This window comes from Pyrus communis, chromosome 13 (genome assembly GCF_041283825.1).
Source record: "Pyrus communis isolate YQ-2024b chromosome 13, ASM4128382v1, whole genome shotgun sequence".
NCBI lineage: Eukaryota > Viridiplantae > Streptophyta > Magnoliopsida > Rosales > Rosaceae > Pyrus > Pyrus communis.
The window spans coordinates 19819513-19844762 of NC_142577.1; the positions used below are offsets into that span (position 1 = coordinate 19819513).

The 25250-nt window shown below is 34.5% G+C and overlaps 2 protein-coding genes and 1 long non-coding RNA gene across 3 annotated transcripts; all 3 read left to right on the forward strand.

Annotated features, from left to right (window-relative positions):
• The first annotated feature begins 265 nt into the window (after positions 1 to 265).
• Positions 266 to 2450, forward strand: LOC137736161 (endo-1,3;1,4-beta-D-glucanase-like). Its single transcript, XM_068475485.2, has 7 exons — positions 266 to 457; positions 567 to 588; positions 865 to 991; positions 1111 to 1201; positions 1298 to 1387; positions 1470 to 1570; positions 2153 to 2450. The coding sequence occupies exons 1-7, from the start codon at positions 307 to 309 to the stop codon at positions 2294 to 2296; spliced, it is 726 nt and encodes a 241-aa protein (XP_068331586.1). The 5' UTR covers positions 266 to 306; the 3' UTR covers positions 2297 to 2450.
• Positions 2451 to 18888: 16438 nt separating this feature from the next.
• LOC148691907 (uncharacterized) lies at positions 18889 to 19557 on the forward strand. Its single transcript, XR_015954705.1, has 2 exons — positions 18889 to 18999; positions 19216 to 19557. It is a non-coding gene; the product is annotated as an uncharacterized LOC148691907 (long non-coding RNA).
• Positions 19558 to 21093: 1536 nt separating this feature from the next.
• On the forward strand, positions 21094 to 23727 carry LOC137737975 (endo-1,3;1,4-beta-D-glucanase-like). The gene is made up of 7 exons (XM_068477569.2): positions 21094 to 21368; positions 21502 to 21523; positions 22037 to 22163; positions 22460 to 22550; positions 22670 to 22759; positions 22877 to 22974; positions 23355 to 23727. Exons 1-7 carry the CDS (start codon positions 21221 to 21223, stop codon positions 23511 to 23513), a joined length of 735 nt encoding a protein of 244 aa, XP_068333670.1. The 5' UTR covers positions 21094 to 21220; the 3' UTR covers positions 23514 to 23727.
• The last annotated feature ends 1523 nt before the right edge of the window (positions 23728 to 25250 follow it).

Genomic DNA, 25250 nt, shown 5'->3' on the forward strand with positions numbered 1-25250 from the left:
GAATCATTTTTCGTCTTAAGCGTGAGAATATTATTTTTCTTTTCTGATTGATGGTGATACTATAAGTACACTGTCATATGAAAATATTTGATTCTCTTTCATAGGCCAAGCCGCCACTTTTTAATAATTTTAGAAAGTAGCAAAGGATCTTTCTGTGACACATAGGAACTGACGTTTGTCACCTCTCTCTCTCCCTCCCTCCCTCCCTCCCTCCCTCCCCCACCCAAAAAAATTTGATATATAGTCAACTTTTCTGCTGCGCGCTGTCTGGAAACACTCGTCCGAATAACATCCCAAACTCCAAAAATGGCAGCTAACAGTGAATGCTTCAACAACCCGCCGCCACTGAGCTCAACCTCCGGACCTGGGACTCTCCTACAACTTGGGGGCCTTATGACCTACGTCGCTGGCCCATCTGAATCCAAGCTTGCAATCCTTCTAATCTCCGATATTTGGGGTATCAACCTTTTTTCTTTAACTTGTTTTTAAGTTAAAATTTTGAAATTTATGGAAGTATATTGTTTTGTAACAATGTTGGTTCGTTCGTTTGTGTTATGATTTTGCAGGCTATGAAAACCTAAATCTGAGGTATGATTCTTTTCCCCAATTATTTCTTTTGCTTGATTAACCAATTATGTCTTGTACGTTTTGATAGGGTAAATCTCTATCGACACTCCGTCTTATGAAACGGTCGATCTTTCACATTTGCTTTATTACTTATATGTGAAAGACGCATTTCATGAAACGAATACATGCAAGTTTTTCTCAAGAAGTAGATTCTATTAACTAATTAATTACTTATTACATGAAATGAAAGTATTCACATGTGTGTGTGTGTGTATATATATATATTTTCCTGAGAAGAAAAATAGCGGATAAAGTTGCTGCAGCCGGATTTTTGGCGGTAGTTCCTGATTTCTTTTATGGCGACCCTGTTAATCCCGCTAACCCGCAGTTCGATGCTGAGATATGGTTCAAAATTCATAGCACGGTAAGTCTAAATTGTCACACCATTTTACAATTAGACATTTCCGGCTCTGAAAGTAAAGCAGAAATAGAACACTTGGATGGATTTTATGTACCACTTACATGTCTTTTGGAATGCTTTAGGAGAGAGGATGTGAAGATGCAAAACCGTTGATTGCTGCTCTGAAGAGTCAAGGCGTTTCCGCCATCGGAGCTGCAGGCTTTTGCTGGGGAGGTAGTTAAAATTTTCAACGTTCGGATGAACTACTTGTTGATAGAGAACATGAAGTGGTTAATCTGATAAAATGTGCGTTGCAACCATCTGATTCAGGGAATGTGGCGGTGAAACTAGGGAAAACCGACGAGATTCAGGCCGCTGTAATACTGCATCCTGGTCGATTAACAGATGAGGAAATCGATCGTAAGTTTTGTGACCCTGCTATTTAATCTGAACACAACTATTTGTAACCGATTGATTAAGGTTTAAGGACATGTTTATGCAGAGGTTAAGGTTCCTACTGCAATATTGGGAGCTGAGACTGACAAGCATTCACCCGCTGAACAAATGAAACACTTTGGGGATATTTTGTCAACTAAATCTGAGGTAGTGATCTCTCAGAGAAAAAAAAAACACCACATTAAATCTCAACTTATTTGTTTCAAAGATTTCATCTTTTTTCCATACGTATAAAGAAAATTTGTAGTATGGATCTCAAAATTATGATCGATTCGTAGCATTGTCTACTCTAAAGTCAATTAAAATTGGCATCTAAATTTGACAAAACATTGAGCATTGGTCTTTGATGCCAACTCCCCAATAATTTCCAAATCAATTAAAATTGGTATCTAAATTTGACAAAACTTTGAGCATTGGTCTTTGACGTCAACTCCCTAATCCTTTTAACGAGTAAATCGGGAACATCACAATTATCCATTAATAGCACGTCCTTGATTTTGATGAAAATTCTCACAGACTTTGGCATCAATAGCCAATGCTTCATTTTTTGTGAAATGCATCTACCAATTTCAATAGATTTTTTATTCAAGAACCAAAAGCTACATTTCGGTCATAGTTTAAGAACCAATGGTCCTATTCACTCTAAGTATAATCATAATCACACTACTTTGGTTTTTCAAATTGTGCTTTTTGTATTAAAATTCACTCCATGATATGCAATGTTTGCAGCTGTTTGATAGCTTTGTGAAAATATATCCTGGAGCGGCTCATGGATGGACAACAAAGTACAATTCTGAGGATGAAATGGCAGTCAAGAGAGCTGAGGAGGCTCATTTGGACATGTTAAATTGGCTTACCAAGTATGTGAAGTGAAAAGTTGGTTGGTTGTACCAAAACAAGAATAATTGACAGGCTTATTTTTTTGGTATACAACTTGGAACTCAAATTAGTTTCACTTTTTTGCTAGAACAAAATATCGTCATTTTACACCTTGAAACTCGATTTCTGCTCCACTTTTATGAGATTCTGTCAATTTTAACATAGCAAAAATTTTGATTATATGGGGTCCATCAAAGCAAAAGAGAGAAGGGTATTTTTGGTTGTCGAACATAAGATATTTGGATCCTCTCCTGAGCAGAGGATTCAAATCCTCCTGACCCTATAACACGGGCTGTTGGATTTCGATCCAACGGCTACAATTATTATAACTTTTAGAGGAACCCTCTGTTTGTAGCTGTTGGATCAAAATTCAACTGTCCGTGTTATTGGGTCAGGAGGATTCGGACCCCCTGCTCAGGAGAGGATCCAAATCCGAGCATAAGTGTCGCATTCCTCTTTCCTAACATTCCGCCTATTTTTTACGAAGTTGACATAATTTCAACAAAGTGAAGTAAAAATCAATTGTAACCGATTGATTAAGGTTTAAGGACATGTTTATGCAGAGGTTAAGGTTCCTACTGCAATATTGGGAGCTGAGACTGACAAGCATTCACCCGCTGAACAAATGAAACACTTTGGGGATATTTTGTCAACTAAATCTGAGGTAGTGATCTCTCAGAGAAAAAAAAACACCACATTAAATCTCAACTTATTTGTTTTAAAGATTTCATCTTTTTTCCATAGATATGAAGAAAATTTGTAGTATGGATCTCAAAATTATGATCGATTCGTAGCTTTGTCTACTCTAATGTCAATTAAAATTGGCATCTAAATTTGACAAAACATTGAGCATTGGTCTTTGATGCCAACTCCCCAATAATTTCCAAATCAATTAAAATTGGTATCTAAATTTGACAAAACTTTTAGCATTGGTCTTTGATGTCAACTCCCTAATAATTTCCATCGAATCACATGGGATCCTTTTAACGAGTAAATCGGGAACACCACAATTATCCATTAATAGCACGTCCTTGATTTTGATGAAAATTCTCAGACTTTGGCATCAATAACCAATGCTTCATTTTTTGTGAAATGCATAGACCAATTTCAATTGATTTTTTATTCAAGAAACAAAAGCTACATTTCGGTCATAGATTTTTTTATTATTTTTTTATGTTAGCTTTTCTTAAGTTAATTCAAATATCTTTAATCGTTGATTACAAGTGTTTAAATATGTACGATAATAGATTTTGCACTAAAAAATATATTTTGAAGAATATGAGTTTGATAGTTTGTTGTTATGGTAACAGAACTAAAATAAACATAAACCATAAAACAAAAAACTTGAAAATTTTGAAAAGAGGCGTTCGATATGAAGCTAGCGATTCGTAGTAGAAACTATTGCTAATGCGCTAGCGACAGTTATTCATAACAATCGGTATCTAAGTACTGATCGTATCCTTTTCTATTTCATTTATTTTGGGAGTGCTATCCACACACCCTATTTTATTTCTCTCACACCTCTTAGTAATTTATGTCCGTTGATCTTTTTTAATTCATCCGATCCAACGGCCGAAAATTAAAAACGTGTGTGAAAAGTAAAATGAGGTGTGTGAATATCACACCCCTTTATTTATTTGGAAGCAAGTTTACGATTTATTGAGCAACAAATATATATTTAGTAGACTATTTAAGTCGAAAACTAAAAAAATAAGTGAAAAATATAGTGGGGAGGTCCAAAACATTGTTAAAATGGCGTTCCACCCTCAAGAATATAACAAAAAGTATTACTATAATCTTCAAACTACATGGTGAGGTGAAGGTGAAAAATTAACAACGATTTATGTACGAAGTTGTAGAAACTGACTAAAAACTGTTTTAAATACGACGGGGCGAAGGTGAAAATATATAGATTGAAAGATGGTTTAAATACGACTGGGCGAGGATCGGTAGAGTGGTATCGATCTTTCCCAATTCCATTTTTATTTATTTATTTTTCTGTTTTTCGTTTATTCCTTTGAGTTTTTTCTTCGTACATTACTTTATCTAAGTAACAACTATTAAATTCAAATATCTTTAATCGTTGATTACAAGTGTTTGAATATGTACGATAATAGATTTTGCATTCAAAAATATATTTTGAAGAATATGAGTTTGATAGTTTGTTGTTATGGTAACAGAACTAAAATAAACATAAAGTATAAAACAAAAAACTTGAAAATTTTGAAAAGAGGAGTTCGGTATAAAGCTTGCGATTCATAGTCGAAACTATTGCTAACGCGATAGCGACAGTTCTTGCTGACAATCGGTATCAAGTAACTGATCGTATCCTTTTCTATTTCATTTATTTTGGGGTGTGCTATCCACACATCCTATTTTACTTCTCTCACACGTCTTGATAATTTCTGTCCGTTGATCTTTTTTAATTCATCCGATCCGACGGCCAAAAATTAAAAACATGTGTGAGAAGTAAAATTAAATGTGTGGATATCACACCCCTTTATTTATTTGGAAGCAAGTCTACGATTTATTAAGCAACAAATGTATATTTAGTAAACTATTTAAGTTGAAACTAAAAAAATAAGTGAAAAAAATATAGTAGGTAGGCCCAAAACATTGTTAAAATGGCGTTGCACCCTCAAGAATATAACAAAGAGTATTACTATAATCTTCAAATTACATGGTGAGGTGAAGGTAAAAAATTAACAATGATTTATGTACGAAGTTCTAGAAACTGATTTAAAACTGTTTTAAATACGACTGGGCGAAGGTGAAAATAAATAGATTTAACAATGATTTAAATACGACTGGGCGAGGATCGGTAGCGTGGTATCGATTTTTCCCAATCCCATTTTTTAAATTTATTTTCTGCTTTTTTGTTTATTCCTTTGAGTTTTTTCTTCGTGCATTACTTTATCTGAGTAACCACTATTAAATTCAAATATCTTTAATCGTTGATTACAAGTGTTTAAGTAGGTACGATAATAGATTTTGCATTCAAAAATATATTTTGAAGAATATGAGTTTGATAGTTTGTTGTTATGGTAACAGAACTAAAATAAACATAAAGCATAAAACAAAAAACTTGAAAATGTTGAAAAGAGGAGTTCGGTATAAAACTAGCGATTCATAGTCGAAACTATTGCTAACGCGCTAGCGACAGTTCTTGCTGACAATCGGTATCAAGTAACTGATCGTATCATTTTCTATTTCATTTATTTTGGGGTGTGCTATCCACACATCCTATTTTACTTCTCTCACATCTTTTGATAATGTCTGTCCGTTGATCTTTTTTAATTCATCCGATCCGACGCCCAAAAATTAAAAACATGTGTGAGAAGTAAAATGAAGTGTGTGGATATCACACCCCTTTATTTATTTGGAAGCAAGTTTACGATTTATTGAGCAACAAATGTATATTTAGTAAACTATTTAAGTTGAAACTAAAAAAATAAGTGAAAAAAATATAGTAGGTATGCCCAAAACATTGTTAAAATGGTGTTCCACCCTCAAGAATATAACAAAAAGTATTACTATAATCTTCAAATTACATGGTGAGGTGAATGTGAAAAATTAACAATGATTTATGTACGAAGTTCTAGAAACTGACTTAAAACTGTTTTAAATGCGACTGGGCGAAGGTGAAAATAAATAGATTGAACGATGATTTAAATACAAATAGGCGTGGATCGGTAGCGTGGTATCGATCTTTCCCAATTCCATTTTTTAAATTTATTTTCTGCTTTTTTGTTTATTCCTTTGAGTTTTTTCTTCGTACATTACTTTATTTGAGTAACAACTATTAAATTCAAATATCTTTAATCATTGATTACAAGTGTTTAAATATTTACGATAATAGATTTTGCACTAAAAAATATATTTTGAAGAATATGAGTTTGATAGTTTGTTGTTATGGTAACAGAACTAAAATAAACATAAACCATAAAACAAAAAACTTGAAAATTTTGAAAAGAGGCGTTCGGTATGAAGCTAGCGATTTTTTTTAAAAACTATTGCTAATACGCTAGCGACAGTTATTTACAACAATCGGTATCTAAGTACTGATCGTATCCTTTTCTATTTCATTTATTTTGGGGGTGCTATCCACACACCCTATTTTACTTCTCTCACACCTCTTAGTAATTTATGTCCGTTAACTTTTTTAATTCATCCGATCCAACGGCCGAAAATTAAAAACGTGTGTGAGAAGTAAAATGAGGTGTGTGGATATCACACCCCTTTATTTATTTTCACCTTCGCCCAGTCGTATTTAAAACAGTTTTTAGTCAATTTCTACAACTTCGTGCATAAATGGTTGTTAATTTTTCACCTTCACTTCACCATGTAATTTGAAGATGATAGTAATACTTTTTGTTATATTCTTGAGGGTGGAACACCATTTTAACAATGTTTTGGGCCTACCTACTATATTTTTCACTTATTTTTTTCGTTTTCAACTTAAATAGTTTACTAAATATACATTTGTTGATTAATAAATCGTAAACTTGCTTCCAAATAAATAAACAGGTGTGACATCCACATACCTCATTTTACTTCTCACACATGTTTTTAATTTTTGGCCGTCGAATAGGATGAATTAAAAAAGATCAACAAACAGAAATTATCAAGAGGTGTGAGAGAAGAAAAATAGGGTGTGTTGATAGCACACCCCAAAATAAATGAAATAGAAAAGGATACGATCATTAATTTACTACTGATTGTCCGCAAGAATTGTCGCTAGCGTTAGTAATAGTTCCCACAACGAATCGCTAGGTTCATACCAAACCCATCTTTTCAAAATTTTCAAGTTTTTTGTTTTATGCTTATGTTTATTTTAGTTCTGTTACCATAACAACAAACTATCAAACTCATATTCTTTAAAATATATTTTTTAATACAAAATCTATTATGGTACATATTTAAACACTTGTAACCAACGATTAAAGATATTTGAATTTAATACTTGTTACTCAGATAAAGTAATGTACGAAGAAAAAACTCAAAGGAATAAACAAAAAAACAGAAAATAAATTTCAAAAATGGAATTGGGAAAGATCGATACCACGCTACCGATCCTCGCCCAGTCGTATTTAAATCATCGTTCAATCTATTAATTTTCACCTTCGCCCAGTCGTATTTAAAACAGTTTTACGTCAGTTTCTAGAACTTCGTACATAAATCATTGTTAAATTTTCACCTTCACCTCACCATGTAATTTGAAGATTATAGTAATACTTTTTTTTATATTCTTGAGGGTGGAACACCATTTTAACAATGTTTTGGACCTACCTACTATATTTTTTTCACTTATTTTTTTAGTTTCAACTTAAATAGTTTACTAAATATATATTTGTTGCTCAATAAATCGTAAACTTACTTCCAAATAAATAAAGGGGTGTGATATCCACACACTTCATTTTACTTCTCACACATGTTTTTAATTTTTGACCGTCGGATCGAATGAATTAAAAAAGATCAACGGACATAAATTATCAAGACGTGTGAGAGAAGTAAAATAGGATGTGTGGATAGTACACCCCAAAATAAATGAAATAGAAAAGGATACGATCAGTTACTTGATACCGATTGTCAGCAAGAACTGTCGCTAGCGCGTTAGCAATAGTTTCGACTATGAATCGCTAGCTTTATACCGAACTCCTCTTTTCAAAATTTTCAAGTTTTTTGTTTTATGCTTTATGTTTATTTTAGTTCTGTTACCATAACAACAAACTATCAAACTCATATTCTTCAAAATATATTTTTTAATGCAAAATCTATTATCGTACATATTCAAACACTTGTAATCAACGATTAAAGATATTTGAATTTAATAGTTGTTACTTAGATAAAGTAATGTACGATGAAAAATCTCAAAGGAATAAACAAAAAACAGAAAAATAAATAAATAAAAATGGAATTGGGAAAGATCGATACCACGCTACCGATCCTCGCCCAGTCGTATTTAAATCATCTTTCAATCTATTTATTTTCACCTTCGCCCGGTCGTATTTAAAACAGTTTTTAGTCAGTTTCTACAACTTCGTACATAAATCGTTGTTAATTTTTCACCTTCACCTCACCATGTAGTTTGAAGATTATAGTAATACTTTTTGTTATATTCTTGAGGGTGGAACACCATTTTAACAATGTTTTGGGCCTCCCCACTATATTTTTCACTTATTTTTTTAGTTTTCGACTTAAATAGTCTACTAAATATACATTTGTTGTTCAATAAATCGGAAACTTGCTTCCAAATAAATAAAGGGGTGTGATATCCACACACCTCATTTTACTTCTCACACACGTTTTTAATTTTCGGCCGTTGGATCGGATGAATTAAAAAAGATCAACGGACATAAATTACTAAGAGGTGTGAGAGAAGTAAAATAGGGTGTGTGGATAACACCCCCAAAATAAATGAAATAGAAAAGGATACGATCAGTACTTAGATACCGATTGTTATGAATAACTGTCGCTAGCTTATTAGCAATAGTTTCTACTAAAAATCGCTAGCTCCATACCGAACGCCTCTTTTCAAAATTTTCAAGTTTTTTGTTTTATGGTTTATGTTTCTTTTAGTTCTGTTACCATAACAACAAACTATCAAACTCATATTCTTCAAAATATATTTTTTAGTGCAAAATCTATTATCGTACATATTTAAACACTTGTAATCAACTATTAAAGATATTTGAATTTAATAGTTGATACTCAGATAAAGTAATGTACGAAGAAAAAACTCAAAGGAATAAACAAAAAAGCAGAAAATAAATTTAAAAAATGGAATTGGGAAAGATCGATACCACGCTACCGATCCACGCCTATTCGTATTTAAATCATCATTCAATCTATTTATTGTTAATTTTTCACCTTCACCTCACCATGTAATTTGAAGATTATAGTAATACTTTTTGTTATATTCTTGAGGGTGGAACACCATTTTAACAATGTTTTGGGCCTACCTACTATATTTTTTTCACTTATTTTTTTAGTTTCAACTTAAATAGTTTACTAAATATACATTTGTTGCTCAATCAATCGTAAACTTGCTTCCAAATAAATAAAGGGGTGTGATATCCACACACTTCATTTTACTTCTCACACATGTTTTTAATTTTTGATCGTCGGATCGGATGAATTAAAAAAGATCAACGGACAGAAATTATCAAGACGTGTGAGAGAAGTAAAATAGGATGTGTGGATAGCACACCCCAAAATAAATGTAATAGAAAAGGATACGATCAGTTACTTGATACCGATTGTCAGCAAGAACTGTTGCTAGCGCGTTAGCAATAGTTTCGACTATGAATCGCTAGCTTTATACCGAACTCCTCTTTTCAAAATTTTCAAGTTTTTTGTTTTATGCTTTATGTTTATTTTAGTTCTGTTACCATAACAATAAACTATCAAACTCATATTCTTCAAAATATATTTTTTAATACAAAATCTATTATCGTACATATTCAAACACTTGTAATCAACGATTAAAGATATTTGAATTTAATAGTTGTTACTTAGATAAAGTAATGTATGAAGAAAAAACTCAAAGGAATAAACAAAAAACAGAAAAATAAATAAATAAAAATGAAATTGGGAAAGATCGATACCACGCTACCGATCCTCGCCCAGTCGTATTTAAATCATCTTTCAATCTATTTATTTTCATCTTCGCCCGGTCGTATTTAAAACAGTTTTTAGTCAGTTTCTACAACTTCGTACATAAATCGTTATTAATTTTTCACCTTAACCTCACCATGTAGTTTGAAGATTATAGTAATACTTTTTGTTATATTCTTGAGGGTGGAACGCCATTTTAACAATGTTTTGGGCCTCCCCACTATATTTTTCACTTATTTTTTTAGTTTTCGACTTAAATAGTCTACTAACTATACATTTGTTGCTCAATAAATCGTAAACTTGCTTCCAAATAAATAAAGGGGTGTGATATTCACACACCTCATTTTACTTTTCACACACGTTTTTAATTTTCGGCCGTTGGAACGGATGAATTAAAAAAGATCAACGGACATAAATTACTAAGAGGTGTGAGAGAAGTAAAATAGGGTGTGTGGATAGCACCCCCAAAATAAATGAAATAGAAAAGGATACGATCAGTACTTAGATACCGATTGTTATGAATAACTGTCGCTAGCGCATTAGCAATAGTTTCTGCTACTAATCGCTAGCTTCATATCGAACGCCTCTTTTCAAAATTTTCAAGTTTTTTGTTTTATGGTTTATGTTTTTTTTAGTTCTGTTACCATAACAACAAACTATCAAACTCATATTCTTCAAAATATATTTTTTTGTGCAAAATCTATTATCGTACATATTTAAACACTTGTAATCAACGATTAAAGATATTTGAATTAACTTAAGAAAAGCTAACATAAAAAAATAATAAAAAAATAATCATCGCTTAATCAAATTACAACATAAATAAATATATATAGTCTCATGTAGAACCCGAAAGATATAGTCCACTCATTGGGAGAAATTATTTTATAAAGTCCCAAAGATTTCTCGGAGCTCTAAAATAGACTATATCCACCACTTTCCCAGCCCCATATAGAACCCCTCACTAGGGATGCTATAACATAAATTAAAAAAAAAAGCTCAAATTTCTGCAAATTAACATGAATTAAAAAAAAAAAAAAAGATATTTTATCTGACGAAAGCTCAAATTTCCTTGTGAGCCTAGTCTATCCCAATGTTTTTTTGGCAGATCCAGCGTCATCTAATAGTGCTCTGGCTATGGAGAATTGGTGTTTTAGTAAGTCGTTGACTAAATTTATTCACAGCAACAACGATTATCGATAATCGCTTGGAAGTTTGAGAACTATTTAGCCCAAATGGAGAAAAGGAAAAAAAAAAAATCAATAAGATCAAAAAAGGAAAACAAAGCTCATCCAATCAAAATATAGTCTTCCAAAACAAATATTTTCAGTAGATTCTTTTTACTGCTCCTATCCTCTTTTTTTTTAAACAATTTTCAGAAGAAAAAAAAAACAGAAATTTCGACAAAAATTGCATAAATTACTAAACTTTGGGATTGAGGGCGAATTTGGAATAGTGTTCCCATTTCGCACCCAAAGCATATTCCTTTCTCTCTCCACTTTCTTCCAGAATTTATAAGTACACAAAAATCACGCAGAAAAACCTCAACTTTTTCAATGCAGAAGAAGCACCGAAGATCGAACGGAACCCAATCGATATTTCGCCATAGAAGCTCGATTGTTGCAGTCCCAGGTTCTTAATCTTGTGATTTTCCTTTTCTTTTTTCTAAGTGCTTTTTATTTTCTGTTTGGTTCCTGAGAAAAATGAGGACAAGCAAACGCAGAAAGAATGAAGGCCAAAAGCGAATGCCAAAGAAAAGTCCTTTTCCCAAACCCATTTGCACGCATTTCCTCTCTTTCCCATTTCCCTTGTCCAATTTTCTAGTTCTTTCCAAGAACAACTAATTCTTTCCAAATTCCAATCAAGAAAAATAAAAAATTGTATGTAAATTTAAGCTTTACCTGTAGATTAGCAATAGCAAAAGCAAACTGATTCCAACAGTCTGGAGAAATTTGGGTTAACTGAAATTGATTTGGATGAGTAGTTTTTTGTTTCGATTCATGGTGCAGCACGAATGAAGAGGTGGACAAGTACAGAACGAGATGGTGAGAAAATTTGGTTGAGCAGTATTCAGTATCAATTCGGAGTGGAAGAGGAAGGAAACAGCGCTGCAGAGAAATCTCCCTGACATGCCACGCGTGCAAAACCTTTATTCCATATACACGTATGCCTGTAGGGCAATTTGGGAATTTCACTGTAGAGGTATAAAAAGTAGGAACACGAAAACATTAAAAATGAGGGCAAAAGGGTCAGAACACTGTTTCTTACGAACAATGTTTTTCTCATTCGGCTTTAGTATATATAACTTTTCAGTTTTCAATTTTTGTGTGGAACTTGAAATTGCACACTTTGCTGGCAATTGGTTATCGAACCGGCAGTTTATTGGTGGCTTTCACCCTCTTGGGAGAACGTTGATCCGGTAGTATACTCACTCTCATGTTCATCCGTGCTTGATAAAAAAAACTGAGTATTCATTACTTGGGATTCAGCTGAGGGAGTTCGGGTAGTTGGAGCCTCAGCATATGCTACGCCACGATCAAAATCATCCATGTCTTCCATTGAGGAGTTTCTAGGCACACCTCCTTGGCTTGAATGACAGTTCTGTTTGTTTGCATTCGCCAGAACGAGGATCTTTGCGCTCTGCCTTCACACCTTCCCCAAGCGTCATGGTTTGCTTGCCTTTTGATTCAACAATCTTAGGAACTTTAACAATGTTTTCATGCGCCCCAAGAGTGACACCGGCGGCTTCATGTTTCTTCCAAACATCTTCAAGCCTCGCACTAAGTTGCTCTCACTCACTTCTTAATTATAAGCTCTGGTATCTACTTCACATCCTTGTCTTTCATAACACAACATATGAGAACATGGGAGGCCTTCAGATTCAAACATTTTGCATGTGCAATTGAGCCGAATACCGTCTTCTGTGTGCAAAAGAACTGTCCACTCACCTCCAACTTGGCCTTATTTTGATAGTGAGAAAATGCTACATTCGCTAAAAACTACAGGAGGTTTAGATATCAGTCCACCAACTAATTTAATATGTATCAGAACCCTTTCAAATCACTCCCTCTGTGTATATGGTGGCAGTGTGTTCCTCCAAATCATAAAGTTGGGTAATTGGGTCCCGAGTGGAGGTCTTCACCTTAAAATCACTCATTGCACATTTGTGTTTGTTGTATGACGACTTTATCAAGTTGGGGAATACATTTAAATAGCTTCAATTCGTTGCGTCCAAAGAAATCCTTCATGCATTGGTTAATGCTTTCAACGCGTTAAATACTTTGGAGTCCACCAAAAATGCAATTGCCCATCTTTCCTCCTTCAAATGCATTGTCTCCATCCAATCATCATTTTGGAAACCAAATGTTTCAAGCATGTGTTGCCAACGAAGATCGAATTCTTCTGGACGCATTAGCTCATACATACAGCTCTTGAATAGAGTTACTCGTTCCAGTATTTGCAAGTTGTCCTTAGCAGTCTTTTTGACATTTGAAGCACAGAGTCGGTGATGACAATCAGGTAGGATTTTATAAATATGGCAACTTATGCCTTCATCGCCATCAGTCAACACAGAGATGGGCTTCTGCCCTTTCATAGCAGACAGAAATGTCCTCAACAACCATTCATAAGACTCACTAGTCTCATTAGCAAGGAACGCAGATGCAAATAGTATGTTATCTCTATGGTTATTTACCCGAACAAAAAACACCAATGGATTTCCATATCAGTTAGTCTTGTACCTGCTATCAAATATTCAAATGTCACAAAAATAAATAAATAAATAAATAAACAAATAAATCAGCTAGCAAAAGCCGAAGTGAGCCTTTCCAAAAAGATTGGCCAGCCTATTTTCAGCGTCCATACTGGACTTGCAATATTGTCAACCTAATACTATCTACAATAATCAAGTGAGTCATCCTTAATTAGCCGAAGCAGATGTTAGCAAATGTGAATTTCATTGAATGACTAATAATGTTATAATATTGTTGTATATATACAACCTTTCACACTTATCAAATGACTATTGCATTCCAACTAATTAGCCACCTGTTACAACTATCCCAACAAACAAACAACTCTAAGTTTTATATCAACCGAGTCGTTTACAAAACTATCCTTAACATCCCCCTCAAATTGAACTGAGGACTTTGAAGAGACATTTTGGATCTCAGAAACTGGAATATGTGCTTTGAAAGAGTTTTGGTGCAAATATCTATAATATGGTCTTGTGTGCAAATAAAATGAACTGAGATAGCCTTGGCTAGCACTTTTTCTCGAATGTAATGGTTGTAAGAATATCAAAGCTAGTCAAGCTAGTGATCCAAGTGAAGAGGAAACAATGGTTAAGATCATGTCACATGTCAATGGATACGAAGGGTTGTTATACAAAAGTTGTTAGAGTTGCAGTTTGTTAAAAGTGTGGTTTGTTGAAATAAGGAGGTTTTACACATTGCATTAGCTTAATAAGCAAGCTTTGTAATAGTATAGTATAAAAGACCCTTTGTAACAGCTACTTGGCAATCAAGAAAGATCAATTCTCAAAAGCCCACAAGCTCTCTTTTTCTCAAACTTCCTCTGCATTTCTATTACATTTCTTTTGCATTTTCTGCAGTTCTCACATGGTAGCATCGCCAAGACACGATTTAGCGCTTCCGCATTCTTCTTGAAATCTCCATTCTCTTCTCTTCTAAATCCTCTAGTTTGTACAACTTCTGAGATACAATTGGGCAAAACTCATCATCAAATTCACAAGAAAATTGGAGTTCTTGTTCACGAAGATCAACTGTTTGATTAAAAGCATCAATGAAGAAATTTCTTGCTTTTTGCAGAGTTGGTTACAGCAGCACATCTAGAGAATTGTTCAATCACCAATCACCAACCTCATTCCAACAGTGCCAACATCTATTACAGTGAAATTGGATGACACCAATTACTTAACATGGAGTTTTCAAATCAAATTGCTTCATGAAGCACATGGAATTGTGGAATTCGTCCACCAAGATTTGTCAATGATTCAACTGTTGAAGGGGTAAAGACAGATGTTTATCAACTTTGGAAAATGCACTATCATGCAATCATGCAACTTATTACTGCAACTCTGTCATCTACAACATTTTCTTGCATTATTGGTAGCACTAGTCCTAATGAAATGTGGGTGAATCTAAAAGAAAGGTTATATTCTGTAACAAAAGCAAGCATCTTTCAATTAAAGACTGAGCTACAAAACATCAAGAAAGGTTCTGATTCAGTTTCCGAGTATCTGCAAAAGATCAAAGATGCAAGAGATCATCTTGCAATAGCTGGAGTTGCTTTTGAAGATGATGATATCATCATTCTTGCTCTCAAGGGACTCACTGCAGAATACAACACATTTCGACGTGTTATTAGAGGAATGGAAAATGGTATCTTTATCAAAGAATTTCGATCTCAGTTGCTTGCTGAAGAAGAAACTATCAATTAGTTTTTGGAATTAAATATGTCTTTTGGATTAGCAATGATGGCAAGTACTCAAACTCAAAAAGGAAAAACATTGGTTATTGATTCTAACTCTATAGATTTAAGTAACTGTGGTTCATCTTCTGGGGGTGGATCAAATCAATCTAATAGTTCCAACAGTCAAAGTTATTTCTCTGGAAATCAAAATAGCTATAATAATGAAAATTATAATGGTGGTTACAATGGAGGATACAGAGGCAACAACTATAGGGGCAAAGGCAGAGGCAAATTCAATTACAACTCAGTGTCAAGGTTTAACACACCAACCAATAATTCTGGCATTCTTGGGGCTCCAAAACTATATCAATCCAATTGTCCTGATCATCCCTCAGAAATTCTAACATGTCAAATTTGCAGTAAAAATGACATGTTACAGTTGACTGTTTCAAAGGCATACAGGTTATTCAATTGGTTCATCATCACCTGTTCAGTGCCAAATTTGCTGGAAGTTTGGGTATACTGCTATTCAATGCTATCATAAAGGGAATTTTGCATATCAAGAGAGGGCTCATGCATCTTCTCTTAGTGCAATGCATGTTAATCATCACCCTTTAGCTCCACCAAATCAATTTGGATTGTTGATACTAGAGCAACCTCTCATATGACATCTGAGCTTGCCAATCTTGAGTTACCTACTCAGCATCAAGGCACAGATACCATAACTACTACTAGTGGTGCATGTTTGGCTATTACCATTATTGGTTCTTCTAAGTTGCATGTTCAAATCATACTCTTTGAGTTCAAAAATGTTCTTCATGTACCAAAGCTATCACAACATTTACTCTCTATTTATTAACTCTACAAAGAAAATAGATACAGGTTTATATGTGATGAATTTTCATTTTGGGTTCAGGACAAGATCATAGAGACAATGCTACCCAAGGGACTGTGTGGGGATGGTTATTACCCTATTCCATTTTACATACCATAGAAGCTATTATTTGCATCACCTCACAAACATGCATGCTATCTTGCAAAACTAGTACATACAACCTTATGGCATAAGAGGCTAGGACTCAAATGCAATTATTTTTGTTATATTGCACAATAATCAAGTACTTGAATCATAAGATACTACTGCAAACATTTGTACACCTTGTTTAGAAGGAAAATTTACAAAACTTCCATTCTTGTATTCTTCAAATAAGTTTGTACAACCTCTAGAAGACATTCACAGTGATGTGTGGGGACCTTATCCCTTGTTATATGTTGAAGGTTTTAGGTACTATGTAAGTTTCATACATGAATGTACTTGATTTACATGGATATTTCCATTACATAATAAAGCAGAAATATTTTCAGTAATTGTTCAGTTCAATGCATATCTATGTACTCAATTCTCTGCACAAATGAAAGTTTTTCAAAGTGATGGTGGTGGTGAATATTTGAGCACCAAGTTTAAGAACTATCTCTTGAATCATAGCATTATACATCAAATTTCTTGCCCATATACACCAGAACAAAATGGTCTTGCAAAAAGGAAACACTTGCACATTATTGAAACTGTATTCACTCTATTACAAACTACACATCTTCCTTCCAAATTTTGGTTTTATGCTTGTGCCATTGCAACCTACTTGATAAATAGAATGTCTTGTGCTACTCTAAAAATAAAATCTCCATATTTTCTATTATATGGTCAAATGCTTGGTATAAATCATCTAAAAGTGTTTGGATGTGCCTATTTCCATTACTTTAACCATATAACACAGATAAGTTTCAACCAAAAACCAAAATTTGTATTTTTCTAGGGTATGCAGGTCACTACAAGAGTTTTATTTGTTTTAATCTTGAGACAAATAAAACATATGTATCTAGGCATGTTCATTTTGGTGAAACAAAATTTTCATATCACACTATCCCTTCAAAAGCACAAAGCTCAAATTCTCTGCATACACCAGTATAAATATAGATCACTGCATTACCAAGCATCTTATTACAAACTCAAACATTGTCACCCTCATATCATGAGTATTCATCATTGTCATTATCTTCACACTCTGAGGATAACAATTCATTTAGTGTCTCAGAATCTTTATTTGCATCATCATCTAGTGCCACAGATTCCTAACAAATAGATGCATCCGGAGCCCTAGATTCAATTCAAAACCCTATCAATGACATTGTTATTTCTCACTTTCCAAGTCTCACCACAACAATTGACTCATTTGCACAGTCACCTGTTTTTGTGGATCCTGATTTTCAACATGAACAACTCACTGTTGTTTTCCCCACATCAATGAATTTGCATCTAATGCAAACAAGATCAAAAGGTGGCATTATCAATAGAAAAGTTTTGTCTGCAATTGTTGATTCACCATCAACAGTTTTGGAACCAAAAATATTTAAGGCAGCTACCAAGATCCCATAGTGGAAATCTGCAATGCAAGAATAAATAGATGCTTTGCACTCTCAACAGACTTGGTCTCTTGTTCCTTTGCCACTAACAAAAAATCTAGCGGGTTGTAAATGGGTTTACAAAATAAAAAAGAATGCAAATGGTTCCATAGCAAGATATAAAGCCAAGTTAGTAGCAAAAGGTTATAGCCAAGAGGAAGGAATTGACTATGGGGAAACCTTCAGTCCAGTAGTCAAACTAACGACCATTAGGCTAGTTCTTGCATTGGCAGCTCATTACAAATTGTCTCTTAGACAATTAGATGTCAAAAATGCTTTTCTGCATGGTGTTCTTCAAGAGGAAGTCTATATGAAGTAACCTTTAGGCTTTGTAAGTGATAAACATCCATCTAACTTTGTATGCAAGTTACAAAAATTACTTTATGGGCTCAAGCAGGCCCCTAGAGCATGGAATGACATATTTACAAGCTTTTTACCTGGATTGGGATTTCAGAGTTCACAGGCTGATCCATCTTTATTTGTCAAGCACTCATCACTTGGTATTATGGTGTTATTGTTATATGTAGATGATGTGATTTTAACAAGCTGTAGTCTACAACTCATATCAACAGTTATTAAACATCTCACTGTAGAGTTTGATATGGAAGACTTGGGTCAATTGAATTATTTTTTGGGATTACAAATCAGCTATAGACAAGAAGGGATTTTTATGTCTCAAGCCAAGTACATCTCAGAGTTAATCGATAAAGTTGATTTGTAGGAAGGAGCAAACCTTGTCCTACACCATGCTTGTGATATCACAGGCTATTGAAAGATGATTGAAAACCCTATCATAGCCTTGAGCAATATAAAATCATTGTGGATGCACCATAATATCTTACCTTCACAAGATCTGACATAGCTTTTGTTGTCAATCAAGCATGTCAATTCATGCATAATCCAATGGAATCTCATGGTGTAGTTGTTAAAAGGATTCTCAGGTACCTCAAAGGCACTTCAGATTATGGTATACACTTTAAACCAAGACCAATTCATCTTTAGGCTTATAGTAATGCTGATTGGGCAGGTGATCCTAATAATAGAATGTCTATTTTTGGTTTTGTTGTGTTTTTAGGTTCCAATCATATATCTTGGGCTTCAAAGAAGCAACATACAGTATCATGTTCATCAACTGAAGCTGAATATCGTGCATTAGCAATTACAACAGCTGAACTTGCCAAAATAAGGTAGCCTTTTTATGATCCCTTTTTGTGATCTACACCTTCCACTTCTCATGTCTCCAATGCTTTATTGTGATAACATCTTAGCTATAGCTTTGTCTACAAATCCAATGTTTCATTCTAAGTCAAAAGATATCGAAATTGACTATCATTTTGTTCGAGAAAGGGTAACAAGAGGTGACCTTCATGTCCAATATGTGTCTTCTGCTGAACAATTTGTAGATATTCTAACTAAAGGCTTGTCTTCATCATTGTTTTATCAACACTGCAACAATATCATGCTTAGTTCCATGAAGAATGAACTTGAGGGGGGGGGGGAAGTAAGAATATCAAAGCTAGTGATCCAAGTGAAAAGGAAACAATGGTTAAGATCATGCCACATGTCAATGGATAAGAAGGGTTGTTATACAAAAGTTGTTAGAGTTGGCGATTGTTAGAAGTGTGGTTTGTTGAAATAAGGAGGTTACACATTGTATTAGCTTAATAAGTAAGCTTTGTGATAGTGTAGTAGAAAAGACCCTTTGTAAAAGTTACTTGGTAATCAAGAAAGATCAATTCACAAAAGCTCTCAAGCTCTCTCTTGCTAAAACTTCTTCTGCATTTTTGTTACATTTCTTCTGCATTTTCTGCAATTCTTACAATGTTAATCGATCACATCGTGATTTGTCCTGGCATGACATAGAGGATTTTTAGTTAGGGAAATGGCTGATATATTATCAAACCAAAGTTGAGGAGTGTAGGGAAGTTAGAAGCCAATATCCACAAGTAGTTGACATATCCATTTGATTTCTGCAACAGTATTAGCAGGAGATCAATATTCTGACTCTGTTGAAGAACAAGCAACAATCGGTTGTTTCTTAGCACTCCAGCTAATGATAGAAGAACCCAGAAAAATGCAATAACCTCCAATGGATTTTAAGTCAAGAGTACATCATGCCCAATCATCATCTGAGAAGACTTTGATATATGGAGTTGATGAGGATTTTGATATATGGAGTTGATGAGGATTTGATATATGGTGTTGATGAGGATAGTTGTATATGTACAACCTTTCATACTCACTAAATAACTATTACATGGATTGTTGTATACAACCTTTCACACTCACTAAATAACTATTACATTCCAACTAATTAACCACCTATTACAACTATCTCAACAAACTGACAACTCTAAGTTTTATCATCAACTGAGTCATTTACAAAAGTATCCTTAATAGTAGATGTACAAACCATGCACAACTGACTGTCTTGCTGCACTAACAGGACTCGATCAGTTGTTAGCCTGTTGATGCACAATATCGTTCAATCTCTCTATTAGTCGCCATTGGTTACGAAAGTTATAGGGGATGAGGAGGTTTTGATTCTAGAAAACTCCTTCCCTAGCTACCAATTTTATTCCTTCCATGAGAATCAAAAGACGAGAAAGATCGGGATGGGGGAAATATCAGTTTATTAATTTATTATTTAGTTCTAAATAAATAAAAATAACATATGTCATTATGATGACTTGTGATTGGATGAGATGACTAATGGGGTGAAGGACATTTTTACCCCCTATATCTTAACGAAGATTGAAAATTACTAATTGAATTGATATTGCTAACGGACTTGACCACAGAGTTATGATTAACAACTTTTTCATCACATGGGTCACTTAAAATAACGGTCTCACCACCCGGATCATGAAAAGCATATGGCTTAATTTTTATATTCTAATGAGTAAATTATTAGAATGTACATTGTTACATCAGCACGTTAACAATTTATGTGACAGACAAAATTAAAATATTATTGACAAAAAAACGTGTCATGACACTGTGTCTGTTAAATACAACTAGTCAAAATGTACTTCTAAACTATCTAGTGTAACAGTAATACAACACATGTACATCTAATGCTGTTTTGAGATGATGCAAATATACTTCAAAATGTTCAAAATACTTCCAATATTGTGGTGACGTTTGAGGTTACGCAACACACGTATACTTCCAAAATAGGTGACGTTTGAGATGATGCAAATAAAAGAATGAAAAGTGGCACGTCTCAGACCTTTTCAATCAATAAGTTCTTCTAAACTCTTCTATGTATGGCGTGTAAAGCAAGCTACGTAACGCAACGCATAGATGATTTCAGAATTGTGGTCACACCTTTTTAGCTTCCCGAACCATCCTATAGCTACTTTAAGTAGTTGCAAACGGTTTCTGTGACTCACAGGAGAAGAAAGAATGTCAGGCCCTCAGTGCTGCTCAAACCATCCGACCCTCAACCCTTCCAGCGGCACCGGCCATGTCGAAAAGCTCGGCGGTCTCGACTCCTATGTCACTGGCTCCCCTGACTCCAAGCTCGCCGTCCTTCTCGTCTCTGACATTTTTGGTAACTTCCCCACCACTTCAAAAACCTCTCTTTTTCTTCATATGATAATCTAGCTTATGTGATGTTCAGTTTTAGGTGAAAGTGTGCATTTTGTAACTGCTTTGTAACGGTACATGTTTGATTTGTCATGCAGGATTTGAAGCTCCAAACTTGAGGTATGATGACTACTCTCTTATCGGTTTTTCGACAGCTAATTTTATTTTCAGTCGTTAATGTGCTAGATTAGTTCTAAGAATCGCTTTTTCTTGAATCTGAGCTTTTTATGCTGTCCTTTTTTCGATTTCGGATACTGACTCGGGGCCTTCAGTTACCCTTGCTGGTTAAGTTTGATGAATAATTTACTTTAAAAGTACAATCGTTAAGGAAGAAGAATAAAAGTTACAGTAGGTCTGTAATCTATGTCTAACTTATTTTTCAAAGGTTTTTACAACCAATAGTTTCGGATTGTAGGATACCCTGCCTTTTTAATGACCCTTTCTGATGGTTTGAAGATCCAGACCTATATTTTTAGATTGTTCACTCTAAAATCTATGGAAGGCTTAAATTTCACATGCCAATTACTGACATCAGAGATTTTCATCGAAGAACAACTGTGTGTTGAATCACTGTATAGTTACCGTGTTCCCATAATATCCTTTACTTAATGCCACCTGCCTTCCATTGTAAAGGAAGCTTGCTGACAAAGTTGCAGCTGCTGGGTTCTTCGTTGTGGTCCCCGACTTCTTGAACAAAGACCCTTATGTGCCTGAAGATGCCAATAGACCTCTTCCTGTTTGGATAAAAGATCACGGACCGGTTGGTTCTTTTGTCATTGTCTACTTATGCATATCCGTTATCCATTTTGTTTCGTTAATGATTGATCGAAGTACTTCTACAAGAAATCTCAGATGTTTATATGTGTGGGTTCAGCTTGGCAGTCCCATGACTGTTGTTATGTTAAAAACTTTATGGTTGTTCACTGCTACGCTGATTCCACCTTCTGTGGCAATGAAAAAATACGAGCCCTAGCATTGGGGTGTTATAAAAGTTACTTTGCAATTTGGATATGTTCAAGTATTGTTAGCTTCTGAATCGTATTTTTGGATTGATAGGACAAGGCATTTGAAGATGCAAAGCCAGTTCTTGAAGCTCTAAAAAGCAAAGGTGTTTCTGCAATCGGGGCTGCTGGCTTCTGTTGGGGAGGTGACTTCATTTTCCTTTCTCGTTAACATCTTTGTTGCTCTATTTCATTTTTCCTTGCATCTATTTACTTTTATTTGTTGCTTTGTCGGTTGACGTTGAATTATTTGCGCTGTTTTCAGCCAAGGTTGTGGTTGAACTTGCAAAGCACGCCTTAATCCAAGCTGCTGTTCTGTGTCATCCTTCATTTGTCACTGCGGATGATATCAAAAGTAAGATATCTGTATTAATATTCAGAAAATATCTGCTTAGACACCATTATTGGAACGGAAAAAATAAATAATTAGCCTCACACTCATTCTGTGATCTATTCCTGGAACTACTTTCAGAGGTTAAGGTTCCGATTTCTATACTTGGAGCTGAGATTGATCAGATGTCCCCGCCTCAACTCGTGAAACAGTTTGAAGAGGTTTTAACTGCAAATGAGGTAGGAACATCCTTCATCTTCAATACTTTGTGCCTTTGTTTGTTTATTCTAATCATCGACATTTCCAAGTTGAGATGCCTTGCGAACTTTGTATTTCTTATTATCATATTATGACATGTAATTGTGCATGGCATGGCATGGCTTAATACTTATAGGTAACTTGCCCTTGCAAAAACAACTTATAAGGGAAGGGTGCCCGAGAACTCATATACCAATGCTGAGATATGATTTTCGAAAACGTTTTAATTTTGTTCTTTTCGAAGAAATGATAGAACAACACCAAAAACAGTCCCTTTCACGTTTGCGTTCACTACTGTGGTATCTTGTAGTGGTAAACTTTCGAAATTGTTGAAACGATTGTTGGTTTTGTGGAATCACAGGTTAAGAGCCATGTGAAGATATTCCCGAAAGTGTCACACGGGTGGACGGTGAGGTACAACGTCGAAGACAAAGCAGCTTGTAAATCTGCCGAGGAGGCTCATCAAGATTTGTTGGAGTGGTTCTTAAAGCATGTCAAGGGAGTGACGTTGTCAGCGTAGTGGTTTTCCTTATCTTATCAGCTGCTCTCTATTAGTAGTGATTAAATAATGCCTCTGGGAGTTTTATGTACCAGTATTTCTTTGTAAAGTTTTGTAGTTTGAACTGGACTGGACCGGCGTCCTCCATATAACCCGGAAGAACCTCGGACACCATTTTGTTGTCATATAAGTATACTAGTTGGGGACGCCATATGGTTATGCCTCCCACCAAAAATGAGAATTTTGTAAGCGTCGTAAATTTGTTTCCGATACATAACCATTTCGGTTTTAGTTGTAGTTTTCACTTTTTTGTTAGGAAGAAAGGAGAAAAAGAGGGATGAGTAAAAGGTAGACGCATGTTGATGGAACAATAAATTTAGTTGGTTTTACTTTCCTAGTTTTTGTTTCAAACATTCTTCGTCATCTCCCCTTCCATACTCTTTCTCCACCCTCGTCCATTGTACTTCTCAATTTCTTTATAAATTCTCTCTATCGAGAAAAAATTAAAATAAAAACTAAAATGAATAGTTATCAACCAATTCAATATGAATTTGAATTCGAAAACCTTAGGTCCGCGACGATGTATTTATTCATTTATACAACAATATTTTAAAAAATAATGGTGAAGTCATGAATTGTAAAGAAGAGGGCAAAATTTAGAAGGATAAAATGTCCCAAAAAAGAAGACAACTATTCAAAGTCTAAGTCCATGGTTTGCAGAAAGATTAATCACTATTTCATTTAGCTAAGTGACCTCATTTGATGAGAACCATCCAGAATATTCAAACGAGGATTGGTAGGAACCAAAATATTCGAAGGAAGATAATGGACTCTCAAGCACTGTTTTTTATAGTATATTACCATTACGTAATTAAAAGTTAAGGAGGTCACGTGAGTGGGAATGGTAGAGAGAGAGAAACCCTCTTATTCTTCCTGATATCTTCTTCGTTGGAATCAAAGCTGCAAAAAATGCAGATTTTGTATTCTCTGATTTAAAAAAAAAAAGAAAAAAAAGAAAAAAAAAAGCAGAAATAAAACTTTGATTCCGAATTATAAAATAACTGGATGAAAAAAAAAAATGGCGCACGCAGCGCAGCAACATCGTTAGCATCCTTCATTCAAGCATTTCATTTAACACTTTCCAGGGAGGTTTTGAAGGGCGGATTCCTCGCTCTTCATGAGGATTTTCGATGGGCACCCCTCTTTGCTCTGCTCTCTGCTGTAGCTTCGCCCTTGCTAAAAAGAGGAGAAGTTAGGTCTCACAATGGGACATACACTAAGTAGGTGTTGAACTCAAATAAATATGGCTTAAATGCCAAAATAGTCCTTGTGTTTACCTTATCAGTGCCATGTTTTCAATTTAACCAAATTGATCCTTGTGTTTATCTTTGTCAGCTAATTTTAGACAATTTTTAAAGCACCGTTAAGATCGACTTGTACCTTGTACATGAGAAGACAAAAATATAATTTCACTATAACCTATTAAACCCATGCGAAATCAAATGATCGATGATGACGCCTCATAAATGTTTTCTTGGTGATCTCCAAGGTTCAATTTCAAATTGGTTTTTTGGTGACCTTGATGTAGTTATATATCACGTCTTTGATTTCTTTGTGCAGACAGGATGTACATGAGATCAAATTTATGCGAATGAGAACAAATATAGTTCCACTACTACAGAAAGTGAACAAGGTGTCAACAAACTGTTAGCAAAAAATTCTCAAAAGCCTTTCAAACTCAAAGACTCGACCTCGGCA

Excerpts from the sequence above, each read along its gene's own strand:
- LOC137736161 (XM_068475485.2), top strand. The coding sequence starts at position 307 with ATGGCAGCTAACAGTGAATGCTTCAACAACCCGCCGCCACTGAGCTCA. Across the intron at positions 992-1,110 it reads GGTTCAAAATTCATAGCACG|GAGAGAGGATGTGAAGATGC; the intron begins GTAAGTCTAAAT and ends GGAATGCTTTAG. Across the intron at positions 1,388-1,469 it reads AACAGATGAGGAAATCGATC|AGGTTAAGGTTCCTACTGCA; the intron begins GTAAGTTTTGTG and ends ATGTTTATGCAG.
- LOC137737975 (XM_068477569.2), top strand. The coding sequence starts at position 21,221 with ATGTCAGGCCCTCAGTGCTGCTCAAACCATCCGACCCTCAACCCTTCC. Across the intron at positions 22,551-22,669 it reads TGCTGGCTTCTGTTGGGGAG|CCAAGGTTGTGGTTGAACTT; the intron begins GTGACTTCATTT and ends CGCTGTTTTCAG. Across the intron at positions 22,975-23,354 it reads AGGTTTTAACTGCAAATGAG|GTTAAGAGCCATGTGAAGAT; the intron begins GTAGGAACATCC and ends GTGGAATCACAG.